The sequence below is a fragment of the Pistacia vera genome, unplaced genomic scaffold (assembly GCF_008641045.1).
Source record: "Pistacia vera cultivar Batoury unplaced genomic scaffold, PisVer_v2 Contig485, whole genome shotgun sequence".
NCBI lineage: Eukaryota > Viridiplantae > Streptophyta > Magnoliopsida > Sapindales > Anacardiaceae > Pistacia > Pistacia vera.
Genome location: NW_022196318.1, coordinates 318,103 through 333,116, shown reverse-complemented (window position 1 = coordinate 333,116; position 15,014 = coordinate 318,103). Strand labels below are relative to the sequence as shown.

The following is a 15,014-nucleotide window of genomic DNA, read 5'->3' as shown; positions in this document are numbered from 1 at the left end:
TATTATATGGTGACTAAAATTACTAAAAATTAACCTCTTGAGATTATATATATATAAAAATAAAAAGTGTTTAATATTAAATTTTAAATTTTTTGTGAACCGGTTTATTGATTTTTTAATAAACGGTCCAACCGGTTTTATTTCAAATTTGGCTACTATTTAATTAGGTTTTTTTTTTTTTTTTCATTTTGCTTTCATCATTTGTATCTCATCATCTACTTAGTATTGTTGTATTGTGTCTGCTTCGTTTGATTACGACTATGGTGTTTGTGTTGAAGCTTCTTTTACTAAGGAAACATAATCTCTTTAACTAACCTCCTAGTGAATGTGAAAGGACTAACACGAATCTTTATATCTTTTTATTTAGACCTTTGGAATGGCAATGCAATGCCACTATATAATTCTTGTTAATATCTGTCATTAATACTTACGAATATCAACATCAATTAAAATCTTACACATTAATTAAATTTTATTTATAAATGAAATTACCTACAAAAACTAATAACATTATTTACACTTGGTTTACATAAACTCTATTCCATTTGTTTTTTTTAACAAATCATCGTTAAAATGAATTTGGTTTATCCCTAAACAAAGAGAAAGAATTCAATTTGGCTTTAAAGTATGAAAGTGATTGAATAGAGGTCTAATAGAAACAAATATAAGGTTTAGTATGTGAATATCAATCTTAGAAATTAGTTTATTCACCTGTTATATCTTAAAAAAAAAAAAAAATGAATTGAGTAGTATAGAGAGGGAAAGTAAGAATGCGGAGTTAAGTTCTAAACTTAAAATTTTGAGTTTGAGTTGAATAGAAAAAGCAGTTAAAACCTTTTTAATCCACACATTAAAAATCTAGGTAACTTTCAAAAGAAAGTCTCAAAATGATGTTTTGCACATGCACCTTTAAATAAAAAGTTGCAAAGACTCATATCGACCCTAGCAAGCAAAAAGGAGGCCAACATACACATCTAATGTTACAATCTACTACCCTTACAAATTAAATCACATTCCTTTGTTATACACAAAAAGATTTAATTTAGAGTATATTATATAGCAATCCTTAACATTTTTTATGAAATTCAAGGTGATTGCGGTGGTCGTGGGACTTAAACAAAACTTTTTCATTTAGGCCTTCATCTGTTTAATTATAACTAAGTATTTTTATTATTAAGAGAATACTATATATGCATTGAAAAATGATTAAAATTGTAGGAAAAAGAAATATATTTTACTTTGTTATATTCCAAATGTTTTTAGATTTTACAACTAATATATAATTTATATATGGATATTATTAAGTAGGAATATCTTGAGATTTATAGCATTCACAGAGAATGAATATACTAATACTATATATAGTTTTGAATGATATTATGAAGAAAAAAACTTTGGAAGGTAACTCTTTTATTTTCTATAAGAGAGTCTAAAATGTTAAATTTTTATAAAAGTTCTAAAAAAATCACACACCATAATAACCATTCCATCATCCTCATCAAATTTACAATAAATTCCCATTTCATAAACTTGTACAACAGTTTTACACTTTAATTAACAAAAAACAATGGTCATTTCTCATTGATGCTTATTTGATGAAATGTTATATGGATGTTACCACGTTTCTCTATATAAAGGTAACATCATCATTGCTTCATGCTTCCTGCTACATCTCCAATAGCTATCATTTTTTTTTTTTTTAAAAAAAATGATAATGGTCATTACATTAAAATTTCTTAAACTAATTGTTATACCAAAAGTAAGGTAATGTTTTTGGTAGTTGTATACAGTTTATAAATTCAATCCATATTTCCCAAACAAAACGTGAAATCACAGGTTAAAATTATATCCAATAAATTTATTAAAAGGAATATTACTAAAAGAATAAAGTTACAATAACAAAATCGTTTTCTAATTTTCTCTTCAGCCCCCAAATTCCAACTCAAAAAACAGAGAGACATGACCTTTATTCATTTCAAGACCATCTCGTCATTTAGTCCTCTTTCTATCTGTCGTTTTCCTTTTCTTACTCAATTAACCAGATACATGAACTCAAATGCTTCACACTTCCACTCTAAATCCAGCTCGCTTAACACTAAATCTGCTAAAAGATTATAGTAGAACCTGTTTAACTCCACAACTCCTGCATTAGCTTCCAAGACGGGAGTGTTAACAGAGTCATGGTGTATCTGCAAAGGAGTCTCCAAAACTGAGAGAATGAAAGCTGCCATTTTCTTCGGGAAGGGTCCGGCCATGGCCAGAATCTCAGGTACCGGTTTATTTGGCCACCGGAAATGGGATCTCAGGTACCGGTTTATTTATCCACCGGAATCTTCTTTCGACTACTCATGTCAATCTTCCTTCTGTCGCTGTTGCTGAGACTGTCGATTGCCGCTCTAATAATTGCCGACATCACATGCTGGCAACAATTGATGGAATCTCACTTTCCACTTAACCCTCTCCATCTGTTGTACCCTCCACACTTTCCTGCAAAACACAAAATGAAACATTATGAATAATCAGCTCAAAAGAGAAACCTCAATAACGAACTGATTTTCGATATAATAATATTAATAAGAGATTCAATATTGTTCTTTAAGTCACTGGGGTCTTACCAAGAAGTAGAATTTGTTGCATCGGATGGAAATCCATGCTCTTGACGGCTGAACCCTGATTCAGAGTCATAACAACAGCCTTGGGCAAGTCATCAGTAGAGTAAGAACTTTGACCGTGACTCTGGCTAGTGTATGCAACATGGAAGATGTAGGGGATTGGTTAACACACTTCGGTGTTTAAGTACCTATTTTAACGTGGAACAGAATATTACCAAATTGATTAAAAGATTTTCAGTTTTTAACCACAACAAACGTAAGTGTAGAAGTAAAGAACACAGTTATATACATGGTTCGACTAAATCTACATTCAGTCTACATCCATAGGACCTTGTCTAGATCGAAGTAATCCACTAAGTCAAAACACATTATAAGATATAATTTAAAACTGATCTAAGTTACAATAAAAAGAATTCCCTGTTCAACTTTACAATTAGCACCACACTCTAAATCTTTTACGTGTAGCAACTCCTTGGAGTTTCTTCTCACCGGGAACACACCCGAGAACAGCTTGTAAATCACCAAGCTTCAAGCACCGACGCCACGCACCAGCATTAGCAAAGGAACCACGTTCCAAAAGTCATCAAGTCTATGTTTGATATGGTAAGGTTTTGGCACCAAAAAGGAAAAAAAAAAAAATCCTTCAGCTTTAAGAGAGAATACTCTAAGAAATTCATAGTACAATGAAACAAATTGTCAAAATGTTATATTCATTTACGCAAGAAAGAGTATTATATAATTAAGGATTTCTTGCTCAACAATATAGTGCCACATCAGTCAACAAGGGGTTGACCCATGTTTGTTCAAATAAGGAAACTATTCATTCTTTTGGTTTGGACCATAAAATAAATCAGAAAAGATAACTTTATTCCCTATGACCGCTTAAGGATATTATGACACATGTAAAATGTCCTAAATATCAAGAAACAAAGATAAATAATATCTTTTTCACTTTATCAGACATGTAACTCATGTTGGGTTGCAATATATCTTAAGCGAGAGTATAAGCACGGACAGTTGTGTACACACACTTGAAATGAAACAAGTCAAAACACAAGTTTGGCAAACAATGTGCACTAAGAACTGATGTGCACACACACAACAGATAAAACAAGCCAAATAAAAGAATTGACAACCAGTTTGCACACATAACTGTTATGTATGCACATAACTCGTAAGTTTGACAAAAATAAATATTCTACGTAAAATATTTACTGACAGATTATTTACCTGTGAAATATATCATGTAAACAGTGCACCCCATGTGTTGTGCGGGTATGTTTATAGAATTTTATTTAATTATTGTTGTTTTTGGTGTGATAAAATATAATTAATAAATAAGTTTGTCCGATAATTTATTGTTTTTTATGAATTGTTGTTGAATTTAATGTGATAGTTTTTATGTAAATAAGGATAAGTTGGGCGAGTATATTTTCTTTGTTATATTTCAAATACTTTTAGATTTTACAACTAATATATAATATATCTGATTATTATTAAGTAGAAATGTCTTGAGATTTATAACATTCACATTAAAGACTGCTTATATTAATACTATGTATGGTTTTGAATGATATTATGAAAAAAAAAACCCTTCAAATATAACTCCTTTATTTTCTGTAAGAGAGACCAAATTGTTAATTTTTTATAAAAGGAAAAGTTTTTAAAATATTAATTAGAAAATTACATTAAATTATACTATTTATCATAAAATGAAGTGTGTAAATATATATTTTTTACCTAAAAATATTTGAAATATAACAAAGTAAAACATACTTGCGCAACGTAAAACATATTTGAAATGTAACAAAGTAAAACATATTCTCAGATTGGCTTTTCGAAATCCCCAAAAACTAAATGAAAGGAGCATTAGAAAGTTCAAAACACTTGATGAACAACGGCAATACATAATTATTATGATGACCACGCATACCAACTTTCTTTAGCTCTTCAAATGCATTTATGGTCTCTGTGTCAAACCCACATGCAAACTGAACGTTCTGATTGTTGGTAAAAGAGATGGTGAAAACGAAAGGATTTAACAATGTAGGGAGTTTGTGTTTGAGTGAGTTTACCTGTTGTATTTTATAGGCAAATCTAACTCCTTGGAGCATCAGACTTTGTTCTTGCGAACATTCGTTAATGGACTTCAACTCCTCGCTTATTCTTTTCATGTATTCCTTCGCAAGCCTCAGTGAACTTAGTTTCATCTGCTTAAAGTCAACATTTCTTACTAGTTTGAGTAGCTATAAAAAGTTTCACATTATTGGTAAGACATTTATATCAGTTGAAATTTTGATGAATTAGTTTATAGTAAATTTAATTTGTAAGCTATGTGTTACCTACCTGGCCAATGAGTCCTCTATCAAACATCCATTCCCATGGGATCTGAAAATCCCTGTATCTTTTACTGCTGCTTTCTCTCATTCTTTCTGTGTTGTTAACACTTTGCTCCAACATGCAAGTTCCATATTTATTCATGCAATAATATTAATTTATACTATCAAATTTCATCACTAAGTTACAGTAATTCCGCTTATACATGGTCCCCTGTCTTGTAATGCTTGCATCCTTCTTGTTGCCTGAGCCAACGACTCTTTGTGGTTGTCCTCAAATGATGAAACCTCAGTTTCAAGGTTCTTCAAGTCTCTGTAACTGAAAACAGCTTCTCTTAAAAAGCATCTGCTTTTCGTTCTGGCCATTGTGGGAAGTGCTTCAACACCGTCCTTTCATCAACCAAGGACGATAGTTCCCCATCTAGCCATTAAACAAATGTCTCCACATGTGATATCTCTGAAAAGCTTGCTGATTCCACCTCTTTGATCAAGAAATGTATGAACTCTTTTTGTTTTTTGACATCATATTTTATTTGTGTATTAATGTGCATATTGTCAAAGAAGGTAATCATATTTGCAAAACAAAAGAGAAAAACTCAATGAAACGATAAGATACTGTTACACTTACAGCTAAAAGATAGCTTGAGCAGTTCTCAATCTCTCCAATCATGTTCTTGCTACTGGTGTACCACCACTTGAGTCATTCCACTGCTCCACTAAGCTTCATTTGCTATTTTTGAAAGAGAACATGAGCTGCATAATCCAGAAATCAAGTCACAATCCACTCTTGGCATAAATAATAAATCAACAATCACAAAATCCAGGAAATTCATCAATTTAGTATCCCGTTTGAGGTAATGAAAATCATGCTCAGATTAAGAAAAATAGCAAATACAAAATCAATTTAGTATCCTGTTTGCATCTCACCTCCATGCTAAAAAGATCTCTGAAAAATCAAGGAAGAATTCAACTACACTTTCAATATATATTTTACATAGCCAGAACAATAATCCATCACTGTAATCCAAAACATTCTTTTTATGTAAAACATGCTAAATTACAGCCAACATTAAGTCAAGTGGAAATTAAAAAACTGCACGACATGGCATCTCTAATGTAACTCAATTGTGTCTGTGTCTTAAACTGCGAATTGCAACGCTTAAATGTACCTTAACTGAGATCATCAGCACCATAATAGCAGCTTGCAGTAAGATATCATTCCTCCGTTGGCATACCTACAAACACACAATAATGCACATAAGAAATGACGGCTTCGGAATATTAAAACTCTGGAACAGAATTATGTAAGACTCTTAATCAAGATTGCTTTATGTTTCTCCTAAAAAAGATTTGTTGAATATAGAAACATCTAGTTCTACTACCATACTACAGCCAATCAAACAATAGCCTACAAACTTTGTTCAGCAGAAATTAAAAAAAAATGAGTAAGGAAAATGCTAAAGACGAAGAAGATGAAGAAAAAAATTGCATAATGCACTTCTACATTTTGGATATCAAGATATCTTTCCACATCATAATTTAAATACAATATATAGCGCTAAGACACAGACGCTAATACTGTTAACACTCACCCTACAGCAAAGATATCCATAGATGGCTTTAAAGGAGCATCTTGTGCGACTTGCATCTCACCTCCATGCTCATAAAATCTCTGAAAAATCAAGGAAGAATTCAACTCCACTGTCAATATATATTATACATAGCCAGAAGAATAATCCATCATTGTAATCCAAAACATTCTTTTTATGTAAAACATGCTAAAAGACAGCCAGCATTAGGTCAAGTGGAAATTCAAAAATTGCACGACATGGCATCTAATGTAACTCAACTGTGTCTCAGTCTTAAACTGCGAATTGCAGCACTTAAATGTACCTTAACTGAGATCATCAGCACCATGATAGCAGCTTGCAGTAAGATATCATTCCTCCATTGGCATACCTATAGACACACAATAATGCACATAAGAAATGACGACTTCTGAATATTACTGACTCTGGAACAGAAATCTGTAAGACTCTTAATCAAGATTGCTTTATGTTTCTCCTAAAAAAGATTTGTGGAATATAGAAACATCTAGTTCCAGTACCACACTACAGACAATTAAACAATAGCCTACAAACTTTGTTCAGCAGAAATTAAAAAAAAATGAATAAGGAAAATGCTAAAGACGAAGAAGATGAAGAAAAAAAATGCATAATGCACTTCTACATTTTGGATATCAAGATATCTTTCCACATCATAATTTAAATACAATATATAGCACTAAGACAGAGACGCTAATACTGTCAGCACTCCAACAGATTCTAACATAAGCAATTTCGTGTGCAACAGTGGCCTAAGGAGGCCCCATAAAAACTAAATATTATTCACTAATTTAGAGTCTTCGCAAACATTTCTATCAATCTCCATCTACCACATAATTTAAATACAATATATAGCACTAAGACAGAGACGCTAATACTGTTAACACACCAAAGAATTCTAACATAAGCAATTTCGTGTGCAACTGTGACCTAAAGAGGCCCCATAAAAACTAAAAATTATTCACTAATTTAGAGTCTTCGCAAACATTTCTATCAATCTCCATCTACCATTGGCCTTATGCACCGCCTTTAAAGGAAGTGGTCTGAGGTGTGTAGTTAAACATGGGCCTAGGTTAGGTATGAAATAAACATTAAGATTAAATAAAATAATAATAATAATAATAATAATTAAGAGCAATAAAACAAAGACTCACTCACCTGATCTAAATAAAAATCCGAGTAGTGGCAGAGGGCTTGCCTCACTTTGCGTTCTCTGGAGGTCAATTGATAGATTAGATCGTAACCCTGAAACCCAGAATATACAAAGGCTATCACATTCACTGCCATACAGTACATGTTAATTTAATTTTAACATAGTATTAGATAACAACATAAAACGAAACCCAATTGACACAAATAGAAATAAATCAACTAAAAAAGCTGAAAAAGAAATTGAAATATTTAAATCTTTGTAAGAAGCAACAAAGAAACCTGATCTAGCAAATACTAACTCAAAATATGGTCTCACCAGACATAGTTTTATGGCATTCCAAATATTCAAAGGTCAACACTCTGGTCAATACATGTATGCCATTGATAGAAATCTATACTACCACAAAAGGCCAAATTCATGACATTCAAGCAAAGTGGCTGAAACATTTTTATCATTCATCTTCCAGAATATCATAAACATTACGTTTAGTATAATCAAACAAAAATGTATCCCTTATTGTTTCTCTATCATTACACAGAGGTTACTCAAGAAAAAGTGTTGCAGGTTTTATAAATATACTAAGTTGCAGAACAGTAGAAACTGCTAGTTTGAATGAACATAAGACAATAGCATAACAGCAACACATCAATCTGAGCAAAAACCTACAGCAACAACAAAGTTCACAATATGAACATAGTAGTTACGTCTCCCTTCTTAATGTCAAAATGAACTTTATCTATACATTTCCAAGCTCGAAATAATCTTCTCATTTCCAAAAGCAGTAAAACAATGAATTATCAAATTTGGCCTTTCAATATTATTCACCTTCATCCACAAAAACTCAGATCACTATGATCATTTAGAACCAGATTTATTGCTTAAAAAGCCCGTTGAAATTGTGCAAGGTAAAAACATTTCTGACAAAAAAGCTAATACTAAAGTAATACAATATTTTTTCTCGCCTTAACCCACTCCTGCAGTCATTGTTTGTAAAATTCAGAGCATAATAAACAACTAAGAATTAAGGATATTCTCACTTATCAGATTATATAATTTTCTTTACAATAATCAATACAAGAAAGAATCCACATAACCCTAATTCTTTCAAATGAACTCAAAATACCTGATAACTAAAATTAGCATAATCAAAAGAACAATAAAATATACGGAATACAGCAGAGCACTGAATTCCGTACAAATTTGAGGCAATAAATTAGACAATTACAAGCAAAACACAATAAAATAATACAGGTATGTTTCGCAAGTTCATACACGATAATAATCACAATGTTTCTGGTAAAAAATAGATTATTACCTTGTAAACGCACTCACCAGCACCATGCAACAACGACAATTAACATATCAACATAGGATTGCACTAAAATATAATTGGGACAAAAAATAAAAAATAAAAGCTAAAGCTAATTTCTCCCAGGAATTCTATCTGGATATTTCTCTCTAATTCTTTCAGCCTCGGCATGTCTTTTTTCTGCAGACACAATCCGTATTAGTTACACAAGCGATCAAAAATAATTAACCAATCCATTAGAAGATTCTTGTCACAGAAAATAATCATCAACGACTTACGAAAATCATGCTCTATCTTGAAGGAACTTTTAGTCATCTTTGCCAATTGAACTGCAGAACAACCATGAAACTATCTTAATAAAAAGTAACAAAGTTTCAATCAACAACAAAACCGAGCAAAAATGTGTCAAATCAGATCAAGTTAAACAATAACGAAACCCTAATATCAAAATTCGAAAGGGAATAACAAAAAGAATCCAGAGCAATTACCAAACGCGCTGTTTGTCGCTAATAAACTTAAATAATTGATAATTCAATTTCTAGAAACTGAAAGACCAAATCCGATTCTCGAATCAGTTGCGGAATTATCTTCGTTCTGCAACCAAGCAGACTAAGAAATAGAAAATTTAAGAAGATGAAATTAAAGAGACGATGGATTAAATTGAAAAGCAATGATATATAGCTTTGGAGAAAATTTAGCTGACCGCCCATCCCAAGTTTGGATTTAAAAAAATGCTCATGAAACTGTTTACCATTTTTTATTTTTATTTAGAGAAGCTGACGTGGCATAGTTAGGGTCCATTAAATATGTAAAATAGGTTAAAATAAAAAGATTAAAACATATAAAGATAAAATCATAATTAATGAAAGTTTTTAAAATTTAAAATTTACAAAAGAGCCCCAAATATTCAAATCGCTTAATCAAAACCAATTAAGACAAAAATCGATATCTTCAATCCCTAAACGCATCTATGCAATTTCTGATGATAACAGTCCACATTCCAGCGAATTTTCACACCCAAATTCAATCCTAAAGCTTCTTCCTTTCTTAAAACTATGGCTTGACATTAACAATGGGGAGGAAACCGAATGCCTCTTCGAATCGTAGAGTCCGGCGGCCCAAGCAGTTCAATGGCTACTCCGGTGGATCCTCCGATCAGTGAAGGTGTTTCAGTAGCAGAGAGAGACGACGACGGCACAACAAGAGAGAGAACAGGAGCAAAAACGGTTCTGAAGAGGAGAGGAGGCGGGCAGAATTCAGGCCAGGAAGAGGAGTCCGGCGAGAGAGTTCAGAGAAGAGGAGGAGGCCGCCGAAGAAAGGTATTGTACTTGCCGAAACCTAAGATCGCTTAAGCGATCTTTATATCGCTAAGCAATTGATGGCTCTTACTCTTGATTGGATTGCTAAGAGTAAAAGCGATGAATCGCTTAAGCAATATAAAAGATCTCTTAGCGATCTTAGATCTGGCGAATGTTGATTCTGCCTCGTACAAGATCTCTTAAGCGATCTGTAATAGCTTAAGCGATCTCTTCCGAGGCAGAACCAAATTGCCCAGATCTATAATCTCTTAAGCGATCATTTGTATCGCTTAAGCGATTTCAGATCGCTTAGAGATTTATATGAGGCAGAATCATCTGCCCATCGCTTAAACGATTCTTCCGGAGCGTATTTGTTATAGTTGATTTGATTAATTTTTGCTGATATTTTGTTTATATGATTGTGCAGATTTTCCGGAGCGTAAATATAGAGAGTACGGATTGGAGGTTGTAAGCGATACTGGTATACTTCCCTGTGAGGGTGATAGTGAGGTCAAGTTGGGATGTTTTAACAAGAATAACGGGATTTAGGGACAGTGAGGAAGTGGTGAAAGGAGATTCAAAGAGACTTGTTTCAGTCATTTTTGGGATATGGACACAAAATGGAAAAAGACATTTGGGGGTCGGGTGAGTGCATATATGTTGCTGCAATCATAAAAAAAACAACAAAAAGCACGAAATGTGGTTCATGGTGGATGGAAAGCCAGTACATTTCGGGATGATGGAATATGCGTGGTGACTAGCTTAAGATGTGGGGAATTGCCAGGTGAGGTTGAGGAAAAAAGAATAACGGACAGTACGGGAACCAAAAGGTTGGCTAACAAGGTTTTGGCGGGGGGAAGAAGTCTATTAAGGCACAGGAATTAGGGACAGGTTAAAAGATGGTGAGTTTAACGATTTAGAGACGTTCAAACTATGTTGGTATTGTTCTTACATCGATCCTAATGGCTAGTGACTCAACAAAAGCCATTGATATGATTGGGTGAAGTTTGTAAGCAACTTGAACTTCTTTAATGCTTATCCGTGGGGACTGGTATCATTAAGCGAACCATAGAGTCTGCAAGCAAAAGACCTGGCGTTTAAAGCACTCCCAATGGGCCAGAAGAATAGACCGGCGAGTACAATTTGTTTGGCTTCCCATGGGCAATGCAGGTAAATTTAATAGCTTTTTGTTATATTTTTTTAATATATGTGTTTAAATTATGATATGGACTGTTTTTTTTAAATGTAGGCTGGATGCTGAGGCCATCCCGTCCTGGCTAAGGATGGGGGAGGATTAGGGCTTCGGTTGTGCAACAGACATTCCTAGGATGTTGTGGTGGCACGACCAGAAGTGTTACCCATTCGGATATGAGCAAATAGAGATTGAAATTCAATCAGCTCGGGTAAGATTAAAGGATTAAGCTTGAACATGCACTGCTTTAAAATTCGATAAATTGATGATTTTGTTCTTATTGCAGAGGGTTGTCCGTCCTTCCTCACGCTACTAGGGGGTGAAGCGCAACAGCACTATGTCACAATCTTTCGAGCACTGGAGGATCAAAGGGAGAAGGGATAGACCGCTTGACGCGGGACCTCAAGGGGTCACACATGTGAGGGCAGTTGCAGGGCACTGCTTGAGAATGGGTGGTGACGTCGAGGAGGATGAAGGCGCCAATCGGGGGGAGGAAGGAAGATGTTCGTATGCCTCAGCAAACCGGTACCGCTTGCTGAGGCATCGGGGTCGGGGGCGGGAGAGTGAGGTGGTTGAGTCATAAAGAGTTTGTTTGATAAGATGGAAGAGCAGTTGAAAATGGTGGAGGAGAAAGTGGATAAGGTGGCAAGAGAAAGTTGTTAGGGTGGGGAGGAAGTGGTAGGGTGCAGAAGAAAGTGGATAAGGTGGCAAGAAAGTTGTTAGGGTGAGAAGGAGGAAGATGGTATGGTGCAGGAGGAAGTTGGTGGAGTTATGAAGGCAGTTAAAGTGCAAACTGGGCTAAAAGAGAGAGCCGAAAGAGCAGGTTTGTGAAATCGCCTTAACGTACTAACACGTGGAATTAAAAGGAAAACAAAGAAAAAAAATGAGGAAGAAGCCAAAATTGAGGGGGTTAAAGAGGTTTCTGGAGGAAGTGGGGCAGTTATAATGGAGGAGGTTGAGGCGGGGAGGCGAAGGAAGCAGGGATGTACAAATGGAGGAAGGGGGAGGAACGAGCAAGCAAAAATGGAGTCCACTGTCGATTTGTATAGGCCAATAGAGGAGGAAAAGAAAAAATCCTTTTATGCCTATTACAATGAATCCGGAAGTGATGCCTGTAAAGTGTAAGACTGGGGATATTCTCGGGATTGGTTTAAAAAGATTTGACGATGGGCAGCTGGCTTCACGACTTCGGTGAGTTATTTTCGCTTAATTTTCCTTATTTTGCTTATGTTTTCCATGAGGTATTGTATACTTATCATGTTGTTTTTATTTGATGCAACACATCGATGAGGTATTGGCACTGATGAGGCTGCGACAAACCAGCAATGGTGATCTACTGTATCCCGATTATGCCATCACCGATGTGGCTTTGGCCAAACACTGGTATTGACATATCGCAATTTATTAAAAAGGCCATTGGTACATCTGTAGCAAAAGGAGCCAAGCGAAAACGATCGGGCACAGAAGACTGGATGTTCCCTAATGATTAAGTTTGATGACAGGATGATGCATTATGTAATAGGGGACAGACCCAAATATGGCCACAAGTTGGGCAAAGGTTAAAAGTGTCTATTGCACATCCTAGTCAAGGAAATGCACTGGATAGCAGTCGTCGCGCTCTTAGAGGAGGTTGCTGAAGATCCTTGACTACAACCCAACAATTTGTCGAGACAAACAGTTGGAGACCGAGTTTGAGGCACTGTCCGTGGTGTTCCCGCGACTGTACGTAAGAGCGGGATGTTTGAGCACCTCGGTGATGAAGCATTGACGGGAAAGTGGCCACTCAAGCGCGTTCCCGTCCAACAAATGAGTCAAGATAATTTTTCTATTAAACTAACTTACATAATAGAATTGTCTATAAGCTGATTCTAAGCTAATGTCATCTTCCTATTGCAGTGCTAATTATGGGGCATAATGCCCTGAAAATTATTCAGTTCGACATGACCAACAGCCCGATGGACGGATTGAATGACGAAACAATGAGCATCTTTCAGGAGCGTTTGGATGTTGAGTGCTTCATGGGGAAATGGATCCGTTTTGAGTGACCCACAACCCAATGAAAAGGTTTAGAACTTGTACTTTAATTTTGTAGTTATGTGATGTTGATGTTGATACTTGGGTTGTAGTGCTGATGCTGCAGGTGTCATGCTTATCACAACTTTACAGAAATAGACGGAACTCAGTGAAATTTCAATCTTGCACTCATAACTTGGGTTTGTGAAGAGAGAAATTTTACTCCCCAGATATCCCAACTTCCATTTAACAAATGGCCCTGAAAAAACTTTTGTGTTTTTGTGTTTTATTTAGAAAAGCTGACGTGGCTGCAGGTGTGCCGGATAATTTGCAGGTTGCTGGCAAACAATGAGAGGGAACTCCTCAAACTGGCTTGGGCTGTCAGAGTAGGCTCCTGGCAAGGATCTGCAATCAAGGCTGCTGGCAAGCATGGTACCATGAAATGACAGACAGTGATTATACCGAATTTGAAAACTCTCATAGTGGCGGCATCTGCAATCAAGGCTGCTGGCAAGGTATGGTGCAAAGAATGATCTCAGACAGTGATTATACCGAATTCCAAAACTTCTTATACTGGCGGCACTGCAATCAAGCTGCTGGCAAGGCATGGTACCAAAGAATGATCTCAGACAGTGATTACTAGAATTCCAAAACTTGTCAAAGTGGCTTAGGATTTATTCATTTTTGGCACTATTATGAATGATTTAAGTATAAACTTTCAATACATGAGTTCTTATATTTTGATCTGTGATGGATTGATTGATATAAATGACTTCATTTTGCTGTTTATTCTTTTCGTATTTGGGAGGAAAATTATTTAAATGACAGCTTATTACATAATACAGGAGAAATGTAGGATTCTTTTTTTTTTTTATGATCGCTTAAGCGATATATGAGCGACCACAGATATTTCTTAAGCGACCAAGATTTTTTCTCAAATGATCGCTTAAGTGATCTAAAAGCTTAAGCGGCCAAGAGTGGAAAGAGAAGAATTGCATGAGATACCAAAGGATCGCTTAAGCGATAAAAGGGATCGCTTAAGCGATCATATCGAAAGAGATCGCTTAATCGATCTTAAATCTCTTAAGCGACCAAGAAATAAAAGCGAGGAATCGCGTAAGCGATACAATAGGATCGCTTAAGCGATCATAGATCTGGGCAGATTTTATTCTGCCACGGATGAGATTGCTTAATTGATCTTAAATCTCTTAAGCGACCAGAATAAAAGCAAGGAACGCTTAAGCGATCATAGATCTGGGCAGATTTTATCTGGCTCAGAAGAGATCACTCAACGACCAAGCGCGACTAACTAAACACGTAAAATGGGTTAAAATGAAAGGATTAAAACATATTTGGGTCAAATAGACAAATTTTTTTTTTTTTTTAAAATTTGAAATTTCTCAAAACAAGCCCTATTTACTGTTCACCTCGCTTAACGAAATTCATTAGGGCAAAAATCGATTTCTGAACAAGAGGGAGACATGCGATTTCCGATCC

The 15,014-nt window shown here is 35.1% G+C and overlaps 1 protein-coding gene and 1 long non-coding RNA gene across 14 annotated transcripts; both read right to left on the bottom strand.

The window, feature by feature from the left end:
• Nucleotides 1–1,837: 1,837 nt before the first annotated feature.
• On the bottom strand, nt 1,838–8,453 carry LOC116146899 (protein CHUP1, chloroplastic-like). 13 transcript variants are annotated; one of them, XR_004130574.1, is made up of 9 exons: nt 7,711–8,453; nt 6,842–6,907; nt 6,541–6,620; nt 6,124–6,183; nt 5,577–5,701; nt 4,959–5,453; nt 4,688–4,822; nt 2,616–2,800; nt 1,838–2,487 (listed from the first exon to the last, which is right to left on the bottom strand). XR_004130574.1 is itself a non-coding variant. In XM_031432336.1 (6 exons), exons 3-6 carry the CDS (start codon nt 5,091–5,093, stop codon nt 2,441–2,443), a joined length of 372 nt encoding a protein of 123 aa, XP_031288196.1. In that variant the 5' UTR covers nt 5,094–5,701; nt 6,848–6,907; nt 7,711–8,453; the 3' UTR covers nt 1,838–2,440. The 13 variants fall into 13 exon arrangements, 3 of the variants coding, with proteins under 3 accessions (XP_031288196.1, XP_031288195.1, XP_031288197.1); XR_004130576.1 differs by having other exon boundaries at nt 4,959–5,429; XR_004130578.1 differs by having other exon boundaries at nt 4,959–5,417.
• Nucleotides 8,454–9,292: 839 nt separating this feature from the next.
• On the bottom strand, nt 9,293–9,633 carry LOC116146898. The gene is made up of 2 exons (XR_004130572.1): nt 9,503–9,633; nt 9,293–9,343 (listed from the first exon to the last, which is right to left on the bottom strand). It is a non-coding gene; the product is annotated as an uncharacterized LOC116146898 (long non-coding RNA).
• Nucleotides 9,634–15,014: the final 5,381 nt, after the last annotated feature.

What these genes read in the sequence shown, in the direction of transcription:
- LOC116146899 (XM_031432336.1), bottom strand. Translation starts at nt 5,093, where the DNA reads ATGAATAAATATGGAACTTGCATGTTGGAGCAAAGTGTTAACAACACA. An exon ending in TTGCCTATAAAATACAACAG is followed by an intron (nt 2,671 to 4,687) that starts GTAAACTCACTC and finishes ACTCTGAATCAG; the next exon opens with GGTTCAGCCGTCAAGAGCAT. An exon ending in GCAACAAATTCTACTTCTTG is followed by an intron (nt 2,488 to 2,615) that starts GTAAGACCCCAG and finishes TGTGTTTTGCAG; the next exon opens with GAAAGTGTGGAGGGTACAAC.